General features: G+C 42.5%; 1 protein-coding gene across 1 annotated transcript; it reads right to left on the minus strand.

The window, feature by feature from the left end:
* Positions 1-526: 526 nt before the first annotated feature.
* On the minus strand, positions 527-27,614 carry eif2b3 (eukaryotic translation initiation factor 2B, subunit 3 gamma). Its single transcript, XM_030115763.1, has 12 exons — positions 27,315-27,614; positions 26,546-26,711; positions 24,770-24,927; positions 18,304-18,463; positions 18,027-18,138; positions 12,487-12,576; positions 9,879-10,015; positions 9,258-9,448; positions 8,893-8,955; positions 8,626-8,774; positions 5,425-5,528; positions 527-780 (listed from the first exon to the last, which is right to left on the minus strand). Exons 2-12 carry the CDS (start codon positions 26,691-26,693, stop codon positions 728-730), a joined length of 1,365 nt encoding a protein of 454 aa, XP_029971623.1. The 5' UTR covers positions 26,694-26,711; positions 27,315-27,614; the 3' UTR covers positions 527-727.
* Between the last annotated feature and the right edge of the window lie 154 nt (positions 27,615-27,768).

Raw genomic sequence — 27,768 nt, forward strand, 5'->3', positions numbered from 1 at the left:
AAAGAGAGAAGGCGCGAGTCGGCTTCCTCCTGTTCGTGAGTTTTTTCTTTTTTGTTCGTGTGTGTGTGTGTCTGTGTGTGTGTGTGTGTGAGGGCGGGGTGTCTCTCAGTGTTAGCTGATACAGGATCAAGCTGGGTGGTCCAGGGCCTACACATACACCATTTTTGTGTACAAATAAACTTAACTCCCCCCCCCACCCATCCACCACACACACACTCACACACACACCATTGTGGTCTCCCCTCCCACTGCCTTTTTTTTTTTTTTTTTTCTCCTCCATCTCTGGTCTTCACAGCTGCACACTGCATATGCAAACAGCCATGGAGACTGGAGCGTGCAGGAGCGTGCGCTCCTCCCTCCGGAGCAGCGTAAATTAAGTAATTGAGTCCGACTATTAGGAAACCGTAATGATCCGATAATAGCTGCTGCGGTGACATGATTACTAACAATGACTGTCAGTCAGAAACGCTTCTGGTAAATGAGACACGTCGCTGTGTGACACAAGAATTAAAGCTTGAAAAATGATATTTACAACGGGGTGACTTGCAGCTTTTGGCCGACTCGCTGTTTATTTGGACACAATGTACAAAAGAGCTGATGAGGATAAGAGTGCGCGACTGGCAGACAGCGTCCAGGCGTCCGACTGGTCCGTCAGCTCGGTGGCGGCGGGGCGGGTTGGTGAGAGTTACTCTCTGGGTTCTGATTGGCCCGTGAGAGGATCTTCCTCTTAGATCTCCATCAGCTGGTCTGTTCCCACGATGACCTCGTTCGTCCGCTCAGCTGAAGGAAACACAAACGAGACGGAAAATTAACCGGTATGGAGAAATCAAAATGATGTTTCAAGTGTCAGAAAATCACCGATTAATGATTCAAATTGAGAATATAATCAGTAAATATCTTCAGGAAAACAATGAAGTCAGTTCTTCAAAGATTGGCTGGATAAGGCTTGGTCTGGAAGTGGCAAGTTTCTACAAACTGGATTAAGATTTATTGTGGTAATATCTGAAATTAACTGAATGGAAAGTGATCTGGCAGGTCGGCGTCTCCATCTGCGTGCGGGATCGTTTCAACGCTACAGATCTGTGACAGAAGTTATTAAGTGTGGTCAGACTTTGGCCACTGATACTGCAACTTGATCAACAGGAAAAAAAAAAAAAAAAAAAAAAAAAAAGGAACACAAGTCTCTTAAAAACTGAATCTGCTAGTTTAGGCTGGTTTAGCGTCCGGAGAGCAGACTGCCGCTTCTCCCCGATCTCCGAGCCGCGGTGCCGGTCCAAAGCAAACGGTGGCAGGGAGTTATGTTCCATCCACACAGACAGGTTTTAGTGTGAAGGAATCTGCTGCTCAGAATGAGCTGATCCTCCGCTGTGAGGACGGGAAGGGAAGGGAAGGGGGGGCAAATGGAGCATGGGACAGCCGGGCAGGAGGGACGGGGCAGGAAGGTAGGAAAGGTTATTCAGCGAGGGCCCAGATGATTCGCTGGAAAAAAAAAAAAATAGTTTGTAGATGTATGTTAATGTATTTAATTCTCTGCACTATTTATTAAGCAACTGGATATTTTTAGTAACTTATGTGTTTATTTTCCATTCCCCCAAACTAATTACCCTTTATTATGCTGTGGCCCTCATATCTCTTCCTTCCAGTCAATTCACCTGATCGATGCATCAAACTTGGAAATATGCGGAAAAAACTATGAAAAAACACGCGCAAGTAAGTGCATGATATCAAACACATTTCCAATGCTTTTAGAAACTCCTTTTAGGGATACTTCATAAATAATAATAGCAGGCAGACATTTTTTTTTTTTTTTTTACAGAAGTTCTGTGAAAAATGCTTCAAAACCTCCAAGTAATGAAATAAGCATGATTTTGGTCTTTTCCAGTATTTTTACATATTAAAGGCACATACGAGTGTTTTACATTGACTTAAAAGCATTGAAACGTCCTTCATGTGGCATTTCAATGAACTCTCTATAAAGAGGTTAAAAATGAAAAGAAAAGGAGGAGGCATGTTGATGAAGCCGGTCTCTTTCAGGATCTGATGAATCAGCGGTTAGAGTGATAAGAACGGGTAAGAATATGAATTTATAGTTTTTGTCATTTTACAATGAGATCAAAATTTTCTGGAATATGAAAAAAAAAAAAAATGTATATATACTGGCACAAAATCCATAGAAGAATGAGGAGGAGAGAATGCAATACGAAGAGTTAAAGTGAGGAAGTTAGTGTTTTTTCTTTGTATCAACAATATGAATGCAAGTATGTATTTGTCTGTCACAGGCATAGAGGTTTGTATCTTTTAAGTATATACACCTGATGGATCTGTGCGTGCGTGCGTGTGTGTGTGTGTGTGTGTGTGTGTGTGCGTGTGTCTGGCTGTCAGGGTGGTCCCTGGCTGCTAACAGCTTCAGCAGCGAGGTGGGTGTGTAATGTCTTTAGCAGCCTACGGTCAGCCAGCTCCACCGGCAGTCAGAGGCTGATCTGTGCTTCAGTATCACAGAGAAGAGAGAGAGAGAGGGATTATCTTTACACCCAATAAAGACATTATTCTATTAATCCCCTTTGTATTGGGCTTTGGCATCATTTTTACCTTCTTTTCAATTTATTCATTCAATTTATTTATACGATTTCAAACAAGTAAATGAGGTTTTGACCAGATCTAACCAACACTGTAGAAGAGGTAATCCGAGGTTATCGCTCAGTTTGTGACTATAATGGTAAAACGAGCCACAGAGTGTTGCATCACAGTGACTTTGTCTTCATTTGAGTTCAGGGGTCTGTCCAGGATGTCTTGACCTTGAGTAGAACTGAAAAAAATCATGATTGTTTCAGCTCTTTGGTGCATATTGTTCCTGAAATGTTACTTTCCCTTGTTTTTAAATTCTGTGCACTGTACTGTCTTCAGTCTGTCCTAAAAAACATCAAATAAACCTGTACTTTTAGAGAAAGTAATGCTCAAGAATAAAAAAAACCTTTGTGTTCAGGACGATGAGTTTAGATTCGTATCCCCACAGAGAAACACCGCTTTTACAGTGTATGCAAAACAAACGTGCAGCATGGGGTCCAAGTTTCCATTGTTCCATAACTGGATGTTTGTAACTGTCCGACAAGACCGAAAACAAATCTGGCAAAACAGCTGAAGCCAGAGGAGCTTTGTTACAGTAATGGCGCTCCGGATTCTCCAAAAGGCCTCAACTGTTTCCTGCATTTTTACATGAGTTTAGCTCAAATTCACACTGTTGTTACTTAGAGCACCCTGTTGTTCACTCAATTAGGCTGCTCAGTCTGCTAGTCCAGCTCGCTCTCTTTCACTATATGTGTGTGTGTGTGTGTGTGTGTGTGCGCGTGTGTGTGTGTGTGTGTGTGTGTGTAGCTAGCTGGAGGCCGCTGCTGTTGAATTCCGGGTGGTCCTGTTCTGGCCCTGCTCTCTAACCTCTCCATCAATGTGACACACACACACATACACACACACGCACGCACGCACGCACGCACGCGCGCGCACACGCACTCACACATGCATGCATACACGCGGCTGACTTTGGGGACAAGGGGATTAAGAAATTTTCAGAAAATCTCTGACAAATCAGACTTTCGATGAAGGAAAAAAAAAAAAAAAAAAAAAAAAAACTTTCCGAGTTGGCTCAAATGCTTGGCCCTGGAAAACAAATACCACACACATACATTAACACCTTCTCCGAGTCAGCCACAAAAAACTACTGGACGTGCTCAAGAAACCAAAAAAAATTGAACAATTTACTTGCATATTTTGGAAAGTTAAATGGAGGTACTGTTATTTTTTTCTTTTTTATGTATAAATTTGACTCTCGCAATGTGACTGTGTTGCCTTATAAGAAAAGAAAAGCCATATTCATACATAAAAACATTACTTTAAATGAATAGAAAAGGCAAAAAGTAGTCACGATGATTAATGAGCGGGGGTCATGTACTACTATATGAGCGGTAATAAAAAGTAGCGCTTCATTGCAATCACATTAGCCTCTCGAAGTGCTTCACCCTGTTCGTCACGTTCACACATTTACACACACACCCTAAGGCAGGAGTGTCCAACATATTTCAGCTGAGGAGTCACATACAGCCCAAATTCATTTCGAGTGGGCCCGACCAACAAAATAGAGCCATAACAGTCTTCAGAGTAAAACTTTCAAGTTTTTTCTTACAGCGGTGTAGAGCATGCGTTTTGAAAATGTCTATATTTTTGCAAAACCGAACAAATATCAGCATTAAGTCGATTTTTATGATACTCTCTGGTGCAAAATACAGTGAGACGTCTCAAACACTTCTCCCGCAGCTGCTGCATTATGCATGTGTTCAGTCAGTTCTCAGCTCGGGACTCAGTATCGCGTTAAACATCTGGTAAAAAGTAAAATGCTGTCTTTGGTAGTAGCTGGATCAGAGCCTCTTGTGGGTCCGTTTCTGGCCCAGGAGCCTTATGTTTGACACCCCTGTAGTAAAGGAAACGGCTGCCATGCAAGGCGCTCGACCTCCGATGGGAGCAATCTGAGGTTCAGAGTCTTGTTCAAGGACACTTGGGCCTGTGGACAGGGTGAAACGGGGATCAAACTCACAGTGGTGTGATTGTACGAGGACTCTGCAGTGTATGTTTGTGACAGTTAATAACCCATAAAGCACGGAATTATCATTTTGTGTGGTTATTATTCATACCACACAGGTTGTTTGACATCTTCTCAGTTTACTTTGTGAAAATTGGCTCCAAAGTTTGAGCGTAGATGTTCAAATTAGAATGAGAGGAAAGACGATAATATCCTTAAGGCTTCATTTTCGACTCGATGGAGCCAAAGACAGCAGCCAGCGCACGCTGGGGTTATTTATATTTCTAATTTCGGGCGGTAAACCTGTTTTCACCTGAGAGACCTGGAGCTCTGTTTCTCAAAAGGAGCTCATAAACTCAGGAGAATGACGCCAGAGGATTTATTTCTCACATTCCGATGCAAATCAGTGGAAATTTCATTGCACAGTACACTTTTGTCGTATATTCCTGTATTTCTTTCAGTATTTCTTTTATAGGAGAAAATTTATGCTGTTGATATTTACTCTCTGCTTTCATGGACCAGTGTAAGAAAGCAAATACTTTAAAATCCGACAATATGCTCTGATCATCTCGCCAGGTGACTCTGCTGCTGGAAGGGTTCCTGTTGGCTGTAAACTGGAAAGGTTTCCTGTAAGCTTCATTTAGTCTTTTTCTAATAAATACACGACAAAAAAAAATGTAATAATAAAAACTTCTCTTAATGCAAGCAGATGAAAAGTGAAAACTTAAAGCAAAGCATCTCAAAACTTGAAGATTAACGCAAACAAAATTAGTATTGTCACACAATGTGTTCGACAGCATGCAAAATAAGAAAATGCATGTATGCATGTATGTGTGTGTGTGTTGTCTTCTCACCTTCCGCTTCGATCCGTTGCCCGTTTCCCACGAGGCAGTATTTGAGGTCGGCTCCTCGGCCAATCACAGCGTTGCTGCAGATTACACTGCCTTGAATGTTACACCTGGAAAACACACAGACGAATGAATGGATTTCAGTTTCACACATAAGTCATGAGTACATGGATTGACGTTTCCTCTTTGCACCTGACCTTTCTCATGCTTCATGTACAAGCTCACATAAACACGTCTATGCAACCCCCCCACCCGCCCAACACTATTCGTTTACTCCACTCTAATACTTGATCTCTGGATGAATACTCCTTCAGGTGGGCGTGAGAAAGTTTGGCGACATGTTTGGCTTCAAAGCGGGACACTAAAAAGTCTGAACTTATAAACAGTACCTGCATTGTCTCGTTGAGCTCTGACAAGTTGCTTTACCTCGGAGACAAATAAAATGATTCCTCCTGGGCTCTGCTATTAAAAACGTTGCATGAATTACAGCAAGTCGGGAATAATTCGGGGGTGACTAAGTCCAGCGAATGCACCTGAAAGCGCTGAAACAGTGGCTCATTAGTGGCTCAAACATTACTTTTCGGCTTGGTTCTTGGCTTTCTGGGCCCTTATGTACACACAAACAGGCATGTGCACACAGCGGCGATCATTCATGCGGCACCGGGAGCTGCCCGGTGCGCCACGGCTGGCTGCTGGAAGCTTCCTCGCTCGCATCAAGGATTCCCACACCTGCTCCCAAAACAACCAATCCAGTGACCCTAATGACGCCGCATTAGCATATATATTAGCTAACAACGGCAGGCCGGGCTGCTGCGCACAGCCTTGTGTGTTTGTTAGGATGTTGTTGGCTCCGTGCCGCGGTCCCACCTGAGCTGGCAGTGCCCGCCCCGCCGTGCACGCTCACACGCAGCCAAACCATTGCCATAAAACTCTGGGAGAGAGAGACACACAGACGGTCTTGTGTGTCCTCCGCCGACTGACCGTGAAGGCCGTGTGTGTGTGTGTATGTGTGTTTCGGTAGATCGGGAAGCCCAGCGGAGAGCACATGTTGGTCTTGCCCAGTCAGTGACGCACACACACTTGGCCCTGCGTGCCTCACACACACACACTCACAGACAGGTTTGTATTGGCCCATTCTGTTCAGGTGGTTTGGCCTTGAGGGAGCGGGTGAGAAAGGAGTGTGTGGACGTGTGTGTGTGTGTGTGTGTGTGTGTGTGTGTGTGTGTGTGTGTGTGTTTCAGTGACTACCTAGGAGGTGGTGGTGGTGGTAGCTGGTGATGGGAGATTACAAGATTCGGAGTTTTGTAACATTAGAGAGAGAGAGAGAGAGGGAGAGAGCAAGAGAGACCACCAAAGAAGCCTCGGAGCTGAAACACCACTAATTACTAACACCAGGGCTCCTCCTTGCCATGACCCCCCCCCCTCCCCACCACCACCATCATCTCACACACACACACACACACACACGCACGCACACACATCAACCCCCCACCTCCTGTGCCAGCCCCCCCCCCCCCCCCCCCCCCCCCCCCCCCCCCCTCCATAAAGTTGACCCCTACTATCCCCCTTCCCAAACACGCAGCGCTTTGTCAACAAGCTCTGGTCAGCTCCAAACAAAGAAAGCAGAAATGCGAGGGGTTTCTGCGACATGGCTGGGGTCTGCTAATCCCCTCATACTAGCTCTTTCTTTCCTTCTTTCTCCTTCCTTCTTATGTCCTCAAAGCAAGAAAAGAAAGAATTGCAATTTCTTTCTTTTCTTGCGTGCTAGCTTGCTTTCCCCTCTCGCCTCTTTCTTCCCTTCTCCCGTCTCCCTCATTCTTTCATGCCTTTGTGCGTGCACCTACATGGGCATGATGAGGGTCCCCATGCCGGCTGGCCGGGGTCCCTGAAAGGCTTAAGAAGAGATGGCGAGGGAGACAGAAAGAGAAGGGAGATGGTGTTGAGGCCATGGCGAAGAGAAAAGAGAGGGAGGAGTAAGAAATTGAGGAAAAAAGAAAAGGAGCCTGTGAATGAGTGCATTAAAATCTGGACTGGAGGCCAAGATGAGTCTCTTTCCACCAGGATTTCTGGCTCGGAGACTCAACAGATCAATCTACATGCTAATTCTACAGTAGCTACTGTTGCTTTCTGCAGGATCCCTCTTTGTTGCTACGAAGCCGTCAGATCTTCAAGCTGGCTGCAGATGAGATCAAACTGGATGATTTGTGTCTTCAAGTCAAATTATACTTCCATAATCTTAAATACAAACAGGAAACTGGGTTCATGTTCGCAGATGGAAACAAGTGTTTGCAATCATCTTTAAAACCAAAATCACCGACTAATGAGCCAGTCATACTGATCAATCATGAAACCTCCCTTCAAACCGAAGATGGCTGAATTAAAGACATAAAATACTGGTATCTGATTAGTCTGATCGGGATGATTCACGCAATCATCCCGGAGCTCCTCGACTCTCTAACAGGAGACGCCATTCCATAAATTCTTCGAGCAGTGGGAAACCGGGTATGGGTGAGCAAATTAGGTGCTAAATGAAATATATGGATGTTGTGTGTTTCACTTCAGCGACTCTGTGTTTGTTTGGAGCTGGTCTCTGGCTGGCCGCACACCAATAGAAGCATTGTTAACTCAGCGATCCCTGTTTGACCCCGCAGAGCACCGAAAACAAAACCTGTTACACCTCCTATCAACGGACACACACCAGCATCTGCGCAACTCACACTCAAATACACACACACACACTCACACACACAGTCTATTTGCACAACGGATCACTAAGAAATCCAAATGGAGAGGCATGCAGTGAATTACTGCTCGACATACCTTCATTTTTTTAGTGAAACTGAACAATATAAACTAACGGAGGCCAAAAGAGTTGAGTAGCAATGCTATGAACAAATAGATTTCAAGTCTGAATAAAAATGTATTTTTCTCACCACCGCGGCACATTTCACTGGAATAAATCACCACTGAAACACGCTGGTCACTTTCATTACATATCATTTCATTATATGCTTTACAGTGATTCCTTTCTTTCTGATCACAAACTTTTCTTGTTTTCAAATAAGCTCGATCATGTCAAGATTCACCTCATTAACAGGTCTTCAACATGTTTTTATGGCAGGTGATATGACACACATACTGTGTTCTCAACAAGCATGTGCACGGATGTGTGTGTGTGTGTGTGTGTGTGTGTGTGTGTTTTCTCACCCTTCCTCGATGGTGACCCCATGCATGATGATGGAGTTGGCGACTTTGACCTTCTCTTTAACCGTGGTGGCGTTTCCAATCGTGGACCTTTTTATGGAGGTTTTATCAGCGATCTGACACAGAGCTCCGATGATGCTGTCGGATCCCATCTGAGGCCACAACACAACACGTTTTAAACGACAGAAAGAGGCAACAATCACTAAAACATTTGAGGAAAAATTATGAGATTAATGAAAGAAGTATATAATACAAAAAGAGTATTCTGACCTGACATCTCTCAGAAATGACAGCAGACGGGTGGACTGCTGGTTCCTCAAACAGCTTTGGAGCCTGGTCGAAGAAAGAAAAAAAAAACGGAGGTAATGAGACATGGTAGTAAAAACGATCACATTTAAAACTAAAAGTGATTACATAAGAGTGATGTTTCCATTTCAAACAAGCCCTCAACACTCCCATTCAAACGTGACCACAATTGTTTTTGTTTGATTGCTGTTTCGGAGCAAAAAAAAAATAAAAAAAAAATGCTGGCTTATCCTGAGGGAAGTACTGTCAGGCACAAAGCTTTGGGCTTGCGACCAACTAGTAAACTACCACAAAGATGCGATTGTTGGGAAACTTTACATGTGACTCACCAGCCGGTTTGCGTCTATGTAAGCAGCCAGAGTGTTCACGCGGTAGCACAGGCCCTGGTCCATGATGTGAACGTAGCATCGCAGCTTTCCGCCGTGGTAGGCCTCGCTCATGTCTCCGTGGTGGTCGTTCCAGCAGGAGCGCTCCTGGGCCAGCTGCAGGAGAGGCTCGTCCCGTGAGGAGATGAGGATCTCTGGAGGACGGGGAGAAGCACCGGGAGAGGCAGACAGAGCAGCTTCACTGAGGCCGTTTCGGGAATTTATCCCCCTTCAGCATCGTCACGTCTTCTGAGTCGGTACTGATTATATAGGTAATATTTTTTGGTAACATTCAGAATTAGATGTTTGGAACTTAGTAGAGAAGATTTGACAAAATCATTAAAGCGCTCAACCTACAGACTCAGCACTGATGTTCATTCCACAGATGCAAATTCTGTAAAAGTGAAGCTCAATAAAAACAAAATTTTCAACAAGAAGCATTGTTCTAACAAAGGAATAATCTTCAGAAAACTATTATTTCAATGTTTAAAAGGAGCTCTGATATGTTGCTGGACAGTGTTTCTAAATCTTGTTTTCCTTCAGAATTTGATGTATGATGTTGTATCCCTCTGTGTGAGCACTAACCATGGTTTGTAGAGCCATCATTCTTCATCTGGGTTTGATCCTCCACATCGTCTTTCATTTTCTGACTGTTGGATGTTTTGGAAAACTGCTTGCGCACCAAATATGGTACCAATTCGCCACGGATTGAGGAAATGAACCTAGGATATGGGAAGAATCAAGATTAAACAAGATTTCAACATGTTGCAGATGTTAGATCTTTGATTTAGTCCTTAAGCTAATGGAGTGTTAACTTCACAAACTAATTGAGGCCATGTACCCAAAACACAAAGCAATAAAAGAGGGATTCTACTCCATAAAGATTATATAATATAAATATAACCACATCCGGTTGACTCGAAGCTGAGCAGTTACCCTGCAACCCAAGTTTATGAGGCAAGTCAAGCCAAGCAAACACAGGACAAGGCAATACGACGAGGTGAAAGGATGAGGTGGGATGAGAAGAAAAATCGATAAGACAAAAAGAAGGAGTTAAGACGAGCAGATAAGAGAGACGACACGATGCTGAGGTAAAAATGGCAAAGAACAGTGGAAGAGAAGAATAATTAATGAGACATGAACAAAGACTGAAAACCATTCTACGATGAAAAGAAAGGTCAAGCTGCTGAGATAAGATCCAACTCTAAGACGCTAATACAGGATTATACAGGATGGTAAGACATGACAAATGATGAGGAAAGTACAGTAAATGGGGCTGAGAAGACAAGAGAAGGACCACGAGGTAAATCTTCACATTCCCCCTGCTTTGCACTCTGCCTTGCTCGGTGTTCCTGCTCGCCGTTACCGCCACTGTGCCCCCCCCCCCCCCCCCCCCCCCCCCCCCCCAACACCACACTTGCCCTCTTCTTACTTTCTTTTAAAGGGAGATTAGAATTTCCATGTGAATGACAGGAGAAAAACAACAGTTACTCTGTCTATTTCGTTCCTTGAGCAGGAGACGGAGAAAGACCGGAGAGGAGAAAGGAAGAGAAGCAGAGAGGAGTCCTGAAAGGAAAGTCCAAGAAAAGAGCCGAAGAAAGAAACGAGTCATCTAACAAGAGAGATGATATACGGCGGAGGAGAGAGTGCACCGGCTCGTGCAGTGATATAAGATTAATTTCTACATCTCGCTTTCACACATAGAGCCAAGAAGATAAGTCAGGAGGTTTACTTGGTTGGCTTCGATTGCAATGTTTGAAACAAGTTCAGTGAGGACACGCTTTCAGGAAGAAGTCAGATTAATGGGTAAAACTGAACTGGCACTATCTAATTTGTAGCCTGGAATTCACGTTTTGGTGAGAATTCATACATATTTAGAGGGCACGTGTCACGGCTGCCATGTTTGAGGAACCAGGCACCACGCTGTTTCTGAGCCGACAAACGTTTGTGCGGCGCATGCGGACGAGTTCCCCGTGTAATCAAGCAGACGTAATACTTTAGTGAGGTGTTTCTCAGTCGCCCAGGCGGCTTCTTCGGGGGTGTAGCTCTGCTGACAGAGTTGTGATTATGACAGGAAATGAAGACTGAGAAAGCTCTTAAAATGTAAAGAACACACCTACTCCATTTTTTTCAACATCTACTTATGTTTATATGTTACATCTTGTCCTAAAGTCATCTTTGAACTGAGCTGTGATGTTACTTTAAAGGCACGTGGATCCTACATATAATTTTCTTTTTAACTGTGATGTCCCACAATAAAGGTTAATTCATTACGCATAAGTCCTCTCCAATCCTGACTTTTACTGTGTTCTCTCTGAAAGAGACCGGATGATTGATTCTGTATCGTTCCTTAGAAATCAGACTTATGTGCCTCAGTGGTGGAGTGAAACTCTCCCTGTGTCTGAATTTTCTCCAAAAAATCCTGTTCGCTTCCCCACACTCCAAAAATGTACATTTGAGAGGAAACGACTCTTAATTTCTCGGTGTGTGTGAGACTGTCTGTTCCTACATTAGACGTAAAGCCCATCAGAATCACACTTCAGGCTCAGATTTTCCACGAACGAAATAGAAAAAGTGCATTTGAACACACCCAATGGGACTCGTACCAGGAACGTTAAATCATTAAACCAAAGCCGCGCAATTCTACTTTCGGCCCAAGTATTGCTGGAAATATTAGAATTGGCACAAAAACAAGTTAATTATACTCAAGTGAAGAACCTCGACTGTTTAAATAATATGTTAAGAAACACAATTTATCAGCCATCAATATCAGCTGGAATAACCTGACTGAGAAGAATAAATATCTGCTCATCTCACACACTGCCTTCACCCCTGGATTAAGGACTGCAGGCCGCTCCAGAAAGGCTCCCTGTCCCCTGCTACACTTCAGAGGCTAAAGGCCTTACAGGCTGCCTGAGTGGCACATAGTAAAACAAATTAACACCTCTCTTAGAATACCCTGCTAACAGAACCTTTCAAAGACCTACACACCACGTTACCATGTTTAACACTGGCAGTAGATTACGCAGTGAACCAGAGTTCATGTCAACGTGAGTGTGGGGTCGTCTGCATGTACTTCTGTTGGTTAATGCTGCACGCACACATACACACACACACACACACACACACACACGGCCATTTTGAAATTATTACAAAACAGGGCTGAAATTCACACGTCTCAAACAGAACTTACTTGTTCTCCGTGAGGAAGTCGACCACGGCTTTCTTCAGACAGTAGAGGTGAGCGTCCACCAGGCCTGTTTTGATGTGCATCCTGGGATGTCTGCAAGCAAACAGACACAGAAACGGCAAAACCAGATTTTAGATTCATCCTTTTACTTACTGAGAAGAAAAACCACCCGAGAGTGCACGATTTGTCTTATGAGAAACAAAACATGATCTGAAAAATTAGCCGATATGTGCAGTCTGCTACCGACATGGATCACCATCCTTCCACCAAGTGAAATAATTCGGACATATTTGACTTTAATAATGAAAATTACATCGTTTATTTAGTTAGTAAGGTGTGAAATAATTTGATACAGCTGATGTTTTATTGCCGTTTTTTGCTGTTACAGTCAAACACTGCAGGTTTTCAGACTCCTGGACTACACAGATCAGAATACACACACACTGTGCACACACTAGCCCAGGCTGCTCCAGGTATTTGGGGGGGGGGGGGGGGGGGGGGGGGAACGATCAGCGGTTCTTTTCATCACCTGCTGCCTTTATGCTTTCAACTTGTTTCTCATTTGCTGACAGTACTTAATTTACTTGCTCCCTGCATTAAAAAAAACAAAAAAAGCATTCAACATCAAATGAAACAACCAAAAACAGCCATATGCTTCCATAAAATCCAGAGAATAGTCACATCTGTCTATTGTCCCCGCGCAGCTACCATAGATGTCACCCCACAAAGCGGCTGCCGGGCGGACAGGTTTATGTCGACCATATGGAGGCGTTCTCCCGCCCATGCGTTCACTCATTCACACATTGATCCACAGACGGGAGGGAGACAAGGCGGCTCGAGGCCCAGGGTGACATTTATGAAGCGAGAGCCAAGGAAAGCCATGTCATCCTCCAGGGTTTTAATAAACAATTCCATCCTCGCCCCTTCACCTTCTCCGACTGCCTGTCCTCCTGTTTCTCCAGCCTTTCAACATTTAATCCTGTGGTGCCTCGAAAGAGCTACTCTCTACCACCACTTGCATGTTCAAGCCCTTTTAATACAAATCCCACCTTCCACTGCGTTTCAAAGCAGGCTGCAGTGTTTTAGACTTGCAGAGCTGAAGCCTGTGTCCCATTATCATAAAAACAATAACGTAACTTTGACCGAATGAAAAGCAGACAGGATGTTCACTGCTGAGATCCAATTCATTGTTCATCAGCCGAAGGTATAAAACATTATGCTAATTATGGGAAGTCTTTCTGGAAGTAAGCGCAAAAATATTCACAAAATACAAAGATAGCGCTAAAGCCTCACCGCAGTTTTTACAAGCTTCAGTTACATTTGTTCCTTAAAATTGGAATAGAAAAAGCAAAACAAACAAAATAGCAAAAACAATCTAGAAACTGTTGAACGACGCTAAAAAGAAGATATATTACTTGGTTAGTTCAAAGTTAATTCTCTGCATCCCCTGCAGTTTGAAAAAGGTAATGAAACTGTATTAACTTTAAACGATTAGCTATAAAACAGGCAAACTTTCAGACTTTTAGAGTGTTCACATCAAAAGTCAAAGAAAAGTCTACAAATATGGATAAAACGCAAAATTATAGGATTATATTAGAACAATAGAATTTTTAGTTAAGTTTTTGATATTACACTTTCTAGACATGCAAGCAACAACTGAAATAAATCAAGAATTATTTCAGTTTCCTCAGTATTTTTAAAATTTCTCACAGCTTTTCATGCAGTTGTCTGTATGATATGTGTACTGTGACCTCCAGTTACGAAAGTTTGTTTCTTTTTTCCCCCAATAAATTACTATCTGGTTGACATTTGTCTTTATACACACCGACTATACTGAAGTTTGCAAACATAAATACACAAAGAAACATTCACGACATGATCGCATGAATGGCATGATCAGTCGATATAAACTACATCAGTTCCTTCCTTTCTCCTCTTCGTCAAAACTGTATTTTCCAGCATGTCTCCCCCCCCACTCCCCAAATCCTTTACACTGCACGCTTCCAGTATAACTGCAGCGACTGCCTGGTCACACATATTTTACAACCAGATGCTGAAAGCCATAAATCAAGCCGAGTGTATGCGTTCGCCTGGTGCCGAGGCATTTTATTCAAAAGCATTAAAACACATGTTGGAGACGCACGCAGACATGCTCTGTGGGTGTTTGTCCAATGTATTTATTCACACAACAGTTCCCAGGTGTATGCCTCCGTGTGTAGTATCCTGGGCGTCCAGCTGAATTTATGGGAACACCCAGCATGTGACATCAGTGTTTGGCACCTGCGGCCGGGCAGAGCCGTGTGTGTGTGTGTGTGTGTGTGTGTGTGCGCGAGTGTGTGTGTGAGTGCAAGACAGAGAAAGAGAGAGAGAAAGTACAACAGTGTTGATGTTACACAATTTTACGTGCATAATAGTCGCAAATGTGAAATGGGAACAAAGATTTGCGAAACTAAATAGATAACATGATTAATCAGTCATGCAATGTTTCCATTATCAGCACACTGTGATTCGTCCCTCTTCTTTCCCTCCACCACATCCTCTCCCCATGTGTGGCAGAATCCAACCACGACAGGCATCCCGGACTTCCCAAACACGGGTAAACATCTTGCCCCTCTCAACGGCGGGCGTCATGTGATTTCTGGTTGCTTTGAGCGCTGTAGAGCTCGAAGTCAAGGGGAGCAGGAATTTAGTACCTCTGCAGGCAAGGATGACTCAACCTTCGGATTAATGACTTGACTACTAAAGTACCACTAAAGTCCTCGGTGGGAGAGAAGAGACACAGCTCTCAAGCGCGCACACACAGACACACATGGCCTCATGTCTCATTGAGCTACAACTGAGAAGCCCAACAGTAAAGGATGAGTCAGATGCAGCAGAATGACTGTTAATGCCCTCATTAGTTTGCTTTTCACTACAGAGCCTGCAGGACGGAAGGGCTGACAATTTACCAAAGGTATTCAACTCTTGAATTCCAAACAAAAAAATGTGCTAGTTCCTTTAATATTACAGGAAAAGATGCTTTATCTATCCACACATATTTAGATCAGGAGTTTCGAGTCTAAACAGAATAAATATTCTTGTGGCTTCAACAGGTGTGCAAAGCATACCTCTGTGGAGGTTTGACAGTCGCCAAAGAAAATCTTTTCAACTTGCATCATTGACTAATATAGTTGTGATTCCTACTGTCCAGTCCCAAAGAAGGTATACTAGACATGAGACATGATCCATATTGTGCTCATTTTCTCAGTCACATAATGAAGTGAAGCGTGTTCATGGATCAGGCTTCAACTTCCTCTTACAGCAACGCCTTCAAAGCCACAGGAGATCATATCTGCATCCACTAAAATTTCAATGAGTTCTTTTGAAAGTCAATTTGATTTTGATTTAAAACAAGTAAAACATTTTTAAATAATGACACTTTAAAGTTTGGAAAACTCGAGACAATCAGAAGAATTTCAGCAGGTCTGTATTTAGGATTCTGACAGGTGGAGCCGTAATATATGAGGGGAAGCTCAGCTTGAGTCCTTTCACGGCGTTTAAGCAATTTCCAGGTAAAATAATCTCACATGTGCAGAATGTTTTTGCTCTAACACACTTCAACCACGTGGAAACCACAAAGAAGTAAGCCGAGCAGTGCTAGACAGGCGGCTTAAAGCTGAAATACGGATGCAATTTAATCACCGTTTGCATGGAGGAACACAACGGGATCAATGGTAATAGGCAGAGGAAACAATACACTCAATTTTGTGCAAATGACTCAGGAAGCCACTTGATCAGAGACACTGTTTTACACATTCTTGAAGCCTCAGGGACAAAAAGTTAAACTCTACATAATCATTTCCACATTGCAACAGTTTACTGACAGGCCTCTTAAAGGGAAGAGTTGCTGTTAATAGTGTGACAGCATAAAAAATGCCCGAGTGCTGATGTGAAAGGTCATAAGAGGGACGATTCGCACACATTTTAAATGCATAAAGTGCATCACGGAGGAAAGCGCCTGCAGAGCGTGGGTGTGTGAATCGTGAGTAGATGGTACTGATGCTCAAAACAGCCAGGTCTTGTAAATCTACCTACTGGTGGGTTATAGAAACCTGCGACCTGGGGATTTCTTTTGTTACAGCCCAGAGGCAATAAATACTGCATTGGAGAGATTTTTCTTCCGCTCCATATCTGTTTTGTGTGTTTGTGTGACAAGTGAATGTATAAACGACCACAGGTGAGTTTCGTGTTGAAAGACTTCCACTAACTGTCTTGATGTGGACTCGACGTGTTTTTGACAACGTGCGACTGTTTTCTCTCTATCAATATCCGCCTCGAGGTTGTGTTATGCGCGCCTGTGAGCGGATTCATAGGAGAACGTGATTGTGAAAAAGACAAAGTGTGTGTGTTTCAAGAGTTGCCTGTGCAGGGAAGCATGCACGCAGCTGCTCTGGCCCTCTTATTGGCCAGAATTTACAGTGGCTTTGGCTCCATGAAGTATTTACGAGCTCCCAAAACACCCGCTCTCACACATACACGCATTTCAGGACTCAGAAAACCTACCTAGAGCATTCTTCCTGGAACCGAAGCCCCACACACCCACTGCACGACCTTCACTCTAACAACACATGCTTCCAAAACCGATTCAACGACACAACATTGAATAGACATAAGTATTTAAATCTGCTGAGACGATAGGTCTCGCTTTAACTTTTGACATTTTAGATCAAGTGTGACACAAGGACGGTAGTCCAGTCTCAATGGCTTTGAATGATCAGGTGGGTGTAAAACAAGATCGTGACAAAACCAGGCTGGACTGTGTAAAAACAGGTAAACGTCACTGTGCTTGAATGTTTAAGATAATTTTAAATAGGAAGAAAGGCTTTTAAATGCTGTTTCAAAGAATAAAAATGATGGACTCAGACATCATTTTATCGCCTGTGTGTTCCGCACCATTTAAAACACTTATTAAAGAATTAATATTTTATGAAATAAATACGTCACTATAAAATTCATTTAGTTTTAATGTTCAACAATATAAAAATGTCTGCTGCACATATGTGACTTACTAAGTGTAATTGCACTAATGTTGTGTTTTACATATTGATTTTTTGAATCGATTTGTTGCAGTGGTGCACCAACTGGGAGCCTCGTCTTACTTTGCATGATTTATTCATATATTATTATTGTGTTATTATAGCTAAGTAGCAAAAACTAACCAAGCATGCTCACTTGAATATTAAAGTCATAAACATTCGCCATTCACAGGACACATTACAGATATTTAAGGAATCTGTACAACACAAACTGTGAGTGGCAATAAAACTGTCTTTACTGCTTCACAGTGAAACGTCGGAATTTATGTGCAAATCGCACGTGTTGAACCGTGAGGGGGAGATCATGACGAAACTGCTGTGTTTTGAAAAAAATCAGACATATTTCACACTGCGTCCATCTGGCCGGTGCAACAGATCCATGAGCATGGAGCGATTCCACCGCTGTGATATTGAAGCGACCTCTTGAACACTGAACGTATCAGGATGTTGAAGGCAGCAGAGACTTACTTCCTCATGATGGACTTTCTGACCGTGAGTCCGTCCTCCAGATCCGCCTCATTGGCCATGAAGAGCAGCCGCTTTCCTGACTGATCCACACCCACAAAGTCTCTCTGCTCAGCTGGGAGGAGGGGAAGAAATATATCATGTACTATTGTGACACTAAAACAGGAGATATCTGTAATCCGACTTCCCTCGCTAACAAGCACAGGCACAGCAAGTATCTTTTAGTGAAGGATAAGAGGTGCATTCATTACAAAAAAACAGTACAAAGTTTTTGGATTACCTGTCTTTTTCTTTCCCTTCTGGCCTGGAACCGTCTCTGTGAACTCGTGGGCTTTGCTCATGAGCATGGCCAGGGTCGCGTTGTGGGCCCTGAACAGATCGACGACCTCGTGAAGCGCCACGTCCGTTATCAGATCGCAGCTGACCACCAGGATGTCCGTCTGAGGAGGGGAGGGAGAGTGCCGTAAGACGGAGGGCAGCCAGTAACACACGTACGGTGACAAAATATGTGACATCCGATGTGGTTTCGCTAGACCAAATTTCGAGGTTTCATGCTTTGACAAGTCTCTTCTGACTTGGACGTATGTTTAGGAGACAAGTTTCCCCCACCTGTTGGGGACATTTCCAAAGTTACCTCAACACAAACACAAAGAAAGGGAATTCCAAATACAGATCATGGGGAAAATGATGTTTATAAAGAGCGGTCGGCCTGCTCGGGACAGTCATCTCGGCATGCTTGTAGACTATACATAAAAGTATCTGGTGACAGCAAGAGATGAGGACTGGAGGTAGTCACAACACAAAGCGGCTAACCGACTGGGATTTTAAGTCCTAAATATAAATGTCAGCCATAAATTCTGCTTTGTTTTACTGTTACTGTTGGGGAATGTGAGTTTCTCAACAGCTACGATTCTGCTGTTTGGTCATCAGCACGCGTTTATAAAAGGTTGTCTCGCCACTCTTCATCTGCATACATGTATTGGAAAACATGCTAGGAAGGTTGAATTTCTCGACTTGATTCTGTAGGTTGCCGTTTCGAACTGCTTATATGAATTTCTATGGTGAGTTAGAAACACCCTGTAGCGCAGGGTGAGTCATCAGACATTTCACACCGCTTCAAATACTTCAAAATTATTTTTGGGGGACAATGATTTGACATAGATTGTGAGAAAAATGAGGATTTCAGCACATGAGCGAAAATGGAAAGTTGTCTCTTTTTTTGTTTTAATTTCGTGGGATGTTGAAAACGAACACTTGGAATTTTCCACGTCTGTTTTCCGTATAATTTTCGGTGTCTGACAAATGTGTTTGGTTTGCTTTCAACCTTGCGTGAGTCATCCCCTTTGATAAAATAGGTGATGAAAACAAAAGAAGGTGGATTCTAAACCCTGTTTACAGCCAGAAGTGTCTCGGTCCAACTCTGGTTCGCATTTCAATAATCATTTCCATTTCCTCAACGTTTGGCAAACACTGAGGCACAGCCGTGGGTCTTCCCAACTTTTATACGGTGTGTTAGAGCCGTCGTGAATGCACAAAGAACACACCAATCTGGGAGTACCAAAATTCAATTTCAAGACGATTAAAAAAAAAAAAAAAAAAAAAAAAATTCTTCCAGAGCCAAGATTTTCTATCACATACAAAGTTTGTGTCATTATTCCAGATGTGGCATTTAAAGTTCTTACACTGTAAATACATACACAGCAGGTTTACCACAAACTGAATGACCTATGACCGAGGGCAAATAAAACAGGATCCTTTCCTTTGATTTTACGTGTCCGTACGGGAGTGAAATGGGGGTGAGCGCCCACATTCGCGTGTCTGTGTGCGGTATCCATCTCTCTGTCCGGCGATGAAGGCTGTCAGCAGAGGGACTAATCCCACCATTAGCACCAGCAGCCTCAATGACAGAGACATTTTACTGTGTCTGCGGTGGAAAAGCAGGGAGACGCGGGAGCAGGATTAAACAGGAAAGAAAAACACGGGAAGTAAAGCCGCTATAGGTGCAGGGAAGAACTGAAGTGCTGATAAACGTGTGGATGTGTCCACTGCTGACATAAGCTTACAGACAACAATACGAAAAGCAGCTGGAGTTTTAATGTTGTTAAATCTGTGATCAACTGGACTCGTTCATGAGAAGACTGAATACGGGGACTTTTACAGTATTTGCGAAAATATAGCAATGTGAATTTCATTGGAGAGTAAACAGCACATAATGGGAATTTACATTTAGAAAAGCTGAAGAACTGGAGTGAATTCGCTTATAATGGAAACTCTAAATCAATGCTGAAGTCATGTAAAGTCATGATACGGAATATTTATCCTCCATATATCATGATGCCAGACTTATCTTTACTTTTGAAAGGTTTTATTTAAATGATTCTGTCAAAATGGCCCAAAAAAAATCACATACGTACAGCATGAAATATACAGTATTTTACACAAAATTACTGCTACATTTGTGTAACTACAGGAAGAAGTGGAATTGGCATTTAATATGTAAGCTGTGTAAACACATTGGTATAATGATGATATTACTTTAAAGACCTCTGACCAATTAAATCCATTTAGATACACAAAAATATATGTCCTAAACTGATTGAATTCGAACAAAGACACACAACGATTCCTCACTTTGCCCCAAATAACTCTGGTTAATGTTTCAAAATGAAAAGAAATAGAGAACAAAATTGTGACATGTTCATGAATCAGGGTAGAAATTGATCATATGTTTGGATCATGTAAAAAAAGTTCTGAAAATGCTTATTTTCCAGAGCAATGTTGGAATTTTGATTATTGAGCAAAGCTCAACTCATTTTGCTTCGGTTTCCATCTACAGAGACGTAACAGTCCTCAGCTCAGCACAATATCGATTGATTCTGTAATTATACTGAAAGATGAATTGCTGCCTTAATGCTTGTGGTCACGTGGACTGACCCCGACTCAGCGGGAACCCTGACGTTTCCCGGACTCGGCGACAGGAAGCTGCCGACGGCAGAGCGGGAGGCGAGGCGTCTGCAGGAGATCGACCGACACCGCGACTCTTTCAACCCTCTCCTCCCGCTATCGCAAAACTGACAAGCTCGCACACATGTCCGAGAAACAGAGCACACAAGCACGCACGCATCCCACACACACACACACATAAATGGACAAAAGTGCTCTGAAACACTTTCCTCCCACACACATGCACACACACGGGGACACACACAGAGGCGACAGCAGAGTGGAGTCAGCTGGAGAGACAGACACTTTGGCCTTTCAACAGTCAGGATCACTGGACAGGTCAGGACCACACACACTGTCGCACACTAATTCACACACACAGACACTTGCTTGTCCCAGTGGTCGCTGACTTTAATCCAACATTACTGCCGACACACTTTCTGGTCATTTTAAGAACATGATTTTGTTTGTGTGGTGGTTTTATTCAGCTTTTTTCCCCTCCCATCACCCCTCAGCTCAAACCGTACATCGGCTCTTTTTGTCATTGAATTTCTTTTAAAATTATAAAATAAACTATCAGAAAATATTTTTAAAAAATCTCACCTTATTTTAAAGTGTAAAAACAAACAGATGAAAAAAGAGGAACTCTACATTAGATGGAAAAAAAAACAGTGTGTTGTGGATTCGACATGAATCTGTAGAAGCATAGCAATAAGATCTGTAAAGAACTAGTCAAATATGGCAACAAAAATAATAAAAAGAAAAGAAAGACAATATAATAACCATGTACTAAGGGGAGAAAAAATAGGAAGCTTATATATTATCTAAAAGTGGGCTTTTAAATGAAATAAAAGAAAAACATTGCTTTTTAGAATGAGAAGTCCAATGAAAGGTCACATGCAAAAAAATGGAGAAAGAATGTTAAAAAAAAAATGTCGTGAAAGAAACATAAAAGACACTAAATCTCATCTCAGCATGTTTGCTGCGCTCCTTTCATAAAGAGATCCACCTCAGTCTCTCCCTGCTGTCTTTCTTCACCTTTTGTCTCCAGTCTTACACACTGACTAACCTGTGTTGACCAAAGATAAACCTCTGACTCGCTGAATGTATATGGAGGTATTTTCAGGCCATTCACATTATTTCTGCTGGCTGATTAAGTCGCGGCGATAATGAAAACGTCAAAGGGGGCTTTAAGCGCACAAAGCCAAAAAGTCCGCGTAAAGTACTGCTTTCACGACTTTGGCTTATCGTAAAAAGAGTGAGGCATTAATCAGCATATCCGCTCACTTTTGTGCAACCCGGCTGTTTGAAGAGTGAACAAAATGAAATATGCCGATAGTAATCTCTCTTTTCAATAACCAAGAGGAGCGACCCAGTTGCAGAGTGTACTCTTGATTCCTGTAAGCATTTTGTTTGATCGGTTACACCAAATCCCCTTTATGGGAGTGTGTTTGTGTAAAGACATGAACGTGAGTTTGTGTGTGTGTGTGTGTGTGTGTGTGCATACTGTGCTCATGCATCAGTCTGACAGATTGAGTGATCTCTGCGCTGGGATTTGGCCGGCCATGGTTACGGTCCTTCACTCATCACCCTGCTGTGTGTGAGTGTGTGTAACTCAATGCCTCTAATCTAGCTGGCTGCTCAAAGGATTACGAACCCAATGATTCCCAATGGGAGCATGCTGGAGCCGGTCCTGCTAAAGTGTGTGAAGATGTGGTTAAACTAAGCATCTATTAAAGAATCTGCACCGACTGATTTGAAGACCGCAGGAAGGAAAAAAAAAAAAAAAAAAAAAAAACATGAAACGGTTTGGTTAAAAAAAAACCTTGGCATTTCGCTCTTTGATTTGACTTTTATTTCAAAAGCATAATTGATTGACATTGAGGCAAGAATGTGAAAAATTGCAGCGGCAAGACACTGGTGCCTTCAAATGAGGGTTTGATGTGGTTTCATTAAAAGTGAGGCGCTTGAGGAGCCTGCAGCTTGAAAACTGCAGATTGGAGAAATCTTCTACAATATCAAACAAGGTAGCATGTAGGCTGGGTCTGAAAATCACTACACTGGAGCACTGAGCACTTTCAATTCAAGCATGTTGATATAAACCTATGGAGGGAACCAGACGCTGATGCTGGCCAAACAGTCTGAGAAGATAAAGTTCTGCCTGACATGATTTATCCAACTCAAGATTGTGAGAAATGTACCTAAAGAAAACTTACACACACACACACACACACACACACACACACACACACACACACAGGGGGAACATGCAAACTCCCCAGAGAGGGCTCTGAGCCTGACCCACTGTGTGGTCCCACTGGCACACATGCGACAGCGTATTTAAAACTACCAATTGAGCTCCCAAGTATACAAAACATGCAAACTGTTCACGAAACTGCCTCATGCCTGGAATCGAGCCGGCGCCTCACAGTGGGAGTCCAAACCGCCACATCACCGTGAGCGCCCCCCCCCCCCCCCAACTTTCCAACTACATGAAAATCAATGATCAGTCAAATGTCAGTCAGCGACGGCGGTCGTTTTGGAAATACATCAGCGGCTTCATACAAACATGCCTTCACGGTCACAGGACACCAGTCGGAGCCGTGGCCTCTATAGACGGACGCTATAGAGCCAAACACAAATGTTGCACAGATGTGCATGAGAATAAATGGTGCAGTGGGTAAACTGGCAGCACGGAGAGTTCGAGTCTTAACTGTGACTTCATCTGTTTAGAGTGAACTGAATGGAGGGATCAGCAGACAGGATACAGAAGGGGGGGGGGGGGGGGCTGGAAATTGGAGTTGGGGGTCATGGATACCAAAACAGCATGTGTACGTACGTGTGTGTGTGTGTGTGTGTGTGTGTGTGTGTGTTCCCGTGAATGTTTATATATGTTTTGAAATGGTGAAATGAGGCACTGCTGCAGCCTTGACCATCCGGAGGAGGGGAAGGCAAGGATCAGTGGCCACACAGCAGTACACACACCCACGGAAACTCTCCCTGCAGTTTTCATCCTTTTTCTAGGCCACCTTCAAATTTTGTGCATTTTTTTTTTTTTTTTTGCTTGTGTGGACTAAATTTTATACTTCAGAAAAAAAAAAGAACCTTAACAGACTTCTATCATCGGTGAATCTGGCATTGACAGAGTTCACGCATTGTTTTCTAAAAAAATAAAGGATCCGTCATCTAGCTGCAGTTGTTACCATGATTAAACAGAATTAAATTATTTGAAATGCAATAAATAATTAATTTTAACAGTTTTTAAAACTAATTCAGCATTGTGATTCATCTAACTATAAAACAGTTTGAAATGAAATGAACTATATCATACGCTGCAGATGGAGGGATCTTTAATGTCTTCACAGTTTCTCCATCAAGGAACTTTTTTTCATAAATTGTTCTGTAATGTTAGAAGCAGTTTATTGCAAACTTGTGTAATTCTGCTCACACATCTCAGAACTGCTGTCAATTGAAAAGATTAATTGGGACAATTTCTACCAGACTTTTATTGCCTCTATTTTAAGTGTTGCTGCCTCAGCAGTCATAATGAGTTGAAATTTCCCGACTAGGCATAAAATCAAATCACGCAAATCATTCTGTTTTACTTTTATCCTTTCCATTCATGTTTTTTCCTTTCAATTTGAACAGTTTATTTATATACAGTACATTAAGATCCTTTTTGGGTCTTATGTTCTTGTCAATCATATATGATATACTTTGAATTCGATTCACCAGCAACAAAATGTTCTCCATAAATAGTTATTTTACTGACTTGTGCAAAGAGAGCAGGATACTACACACACCTTAATCTTCTGCTGGATGTGTCGGAGAGCATCAGCGGTGCCCATGTCCTCGTCTTCCTGAATGGGAACCACATCCAGCTTCATCTTCACGTCCATCTTCATTTTAGGGTCTGTGTTCATCATCTTCTGAACCTCTTTGGTGGTGATCACAATTACCTCTAAAAACAGTTAAACACATATATTGAGTTGACAAAAATTACAGCTTTGTTAATTCCGTCAATCTTTAAAATAGAGACAGGAAATGAAATCAGAGAGTAAATGAGAACAAACAGTAAAAGGCTGGGATTTGAACCAGTGACTAGTTTTCAGATCAATGTATTCAGTGGACCAAAGTGTCAGATTAGGTCCTAGATTAAATCCACTAAAGATATTATTCTCTAACCAAGACCTGAATGGTAGCTAGATGTACTCATAATGAGCATCTTGTTTTCAAATCTCCGATCTTTCAGTTTTTGTTGGTCATTTTTCAAATGTTTAATTTCAACAGGCAAACGAACAATATGTGAAAGTATTCATCATAAGGAACTAAACAAAAGGGGTTCCTACTGACCAACTGGGCCTTTCTGTGCCTACGCCATCTCATATTTTCAAGACACGCTTGTTATACTGATTAGTGTCTCCATAGTGGTATTTTGTGTGAACTAAGCTGCAGCCTGTGATGAAATGGATTGATAAGTGATCTCTTCTCCTCCTGTTATCTGCAAGTTGAAGGAGATGTTAGTATGGTGTGGTGGTGGACTAGGTGTAAACAACATATTCATATGATCATAACAATCAAGCAGGGTAAATGAGCTGTTTGTTAATACAGTTGGTAGTAGCACTGCTTCAAGCATCCAGAATATTAGTGTCCGTCTGGTTCAATTAGGCATGTCTCCATGAAATGGTTTCTAACGGGCATTTGTTCACTCTCGCTGTGTCAGCCTAGTAAAATGTAATTGCACAGCTTTGGCTAGCAGGCTACACACAGTAAACTGCCGGCCACACAGGATGATTATGTATGGAAAGCAACTTTTATTTAGACGCGAGAGGCACAACAGGCTTTTATAATGAACAGTCCAGTTACTGGCAAAAAGAGCAAACGGGAGGGGAAAAAAGGCTGTTTATAATCCCTGAGCTTCTGGACTCACTGCACACACGAGCACCCAAAATGTGGACTGTAAATGTGCAGAGGAAATGCACATCTGACAATAGCTGACAAGCTTGTAAAAGTACTATGTGGAAAAACTGCTCCAGTCGACTCAACATACAGTGAAATTAGCACCAAAGTGTCACTGGAACTCATTGGAAAAGAAACATTAATGTTGTTTTTGTCCCAGAATGTTTTCAGATTTGCATCACTGATATTACTTTTAATAAAAATACCATAATGTTGGGAGGAAGGTGAACTTTCTTTTCGAAGGTACCACTTTTTGTTTCGGGTAAACTAAAAACACCTGTAAGCTCTTTTCAAAATCAGACAGCTGATATGAAGCTGTGCAGTCACAATCGTCAAATAAATCTTATGTAGTTCAACATTCTGTGCAGCACTTGACAATTTTCAGTTATTATGGCTGATCAGACATTTTTTCAGAAGGGAGTGGTTAAATGTGAAGAAGGCTGACTGATGCATAAAGGCTAAATGTATCTCTGAAAGCCTATTAGCCCAGTGAAGTGCAATCTTGAAGAACACAAGAATTAACACTGCCCACATAATAAACAGCACAGAGTTACTCTCTGTCGTTGCAGATTATGAACCAGCAGAAGGAATGGCAGAAACATGAAAACTGTAGCTCTCACCTTCAAAGCCTACCCTCTCCAGCAGATTAAGGGGATACCACATAAGAGGTTTATTGCCGACGGGCAGCAACGGTTTGGGGGTGTTGTATGTCAGATCGGTCATACGAGACCCCCCACCAGCCGCCATCAGGACTGCTTGAAGCTCCATTCTGTCTGCTGGGGACGGCTGAAAGGGAACACAGAGAAAAGACAGAAAACTAAAATGTTACTGTTTGATTTAGAGCATTGAGTACAATATATAATCAAAACAATACGCTTTTGAAAATATACACTGGTTTTGTTGTTTCGGCTCAGTAAGACTGAACTAAAACGACCACTTTTTATAAAGATGATTTTCTTTGTTGCATTATAATACTTTTGTGTTACACAGATATAAAATAACCAGAGACAAAAGTTCATATCATACATATAACTTTTCCAGTGTTGTATACTTTGTATTATGCCAGAGAGGTAGAAAACCTGATGCTTTAAAACAGCTCGCCTCCTCTTGTATGCGCCTATGACAATGCTGTAATGAAATCTATACATGCCAGGGAAATATGCAGAGCAGCTCAGGCACACAGACTTGCACCAGTATGATAAAATCGCAGACTGCATGAACACTTGAGCTGAAATAACCAAAGGGATGGTCACATTAATTTCTCCCTTACGCTCAAGACATTAACACAGCTGTCATCAGCGTGGTCGAACTAAGCGTCAGCCAGCCTGAATTCACAACACGGTGCTCTTAAAATCGGGATGTAATCACGTGGAATAAATGCCTTCTTACCTTTTCTCTGTGATCGCTGATGATCTGAGAACGACAACTCCGCTACACGCATGTAAGTTCCTCCTCACTGTTACTGTTGTTAGCACTTGGCAACCGGTTAATGCAGAAAAAAATGAAACGATGCTGCTGCTTTAAAGACAGTTCACAACCAGCCGGACCCTTCTTACAAAACCCAAACAGTCAAAGAAGTGAGTGGCAGAGACAGAATAGGACCAGTCGCTAAATTATTTGAGAGAAATTGCGTGAAACGAGCTGACGGCTAGCATTGTATGATGACACTTGGCGTACCGCCGGTGAAATGTGTCCGGGTCGGAAACACTTTCCTTTGCGCTATGGTTCCTGCAGGAGAAGAGGAGTCGACATAAAGACGATAAAATTCAAAATGTTGGGAAAATAGTTGAAGATAAATGTAAATTACTAGGGAATAAAGTGTAGACCAAAGCGTATTCGTATA

The sequence above is a fragment of the Salarias fasciatus genome, chromosome 18 (genome assembly GCF_902148845.1).
Source record: "Salarias fasciatus chromosome 18, fSalaFa1.1, whole genome shotgun sequence".
NCBI lineage: Eukaryota > Metazoa > Chordata > Actinopteri > Blenniiformes > Blenniidae > Salarias > Salarias fasciatus.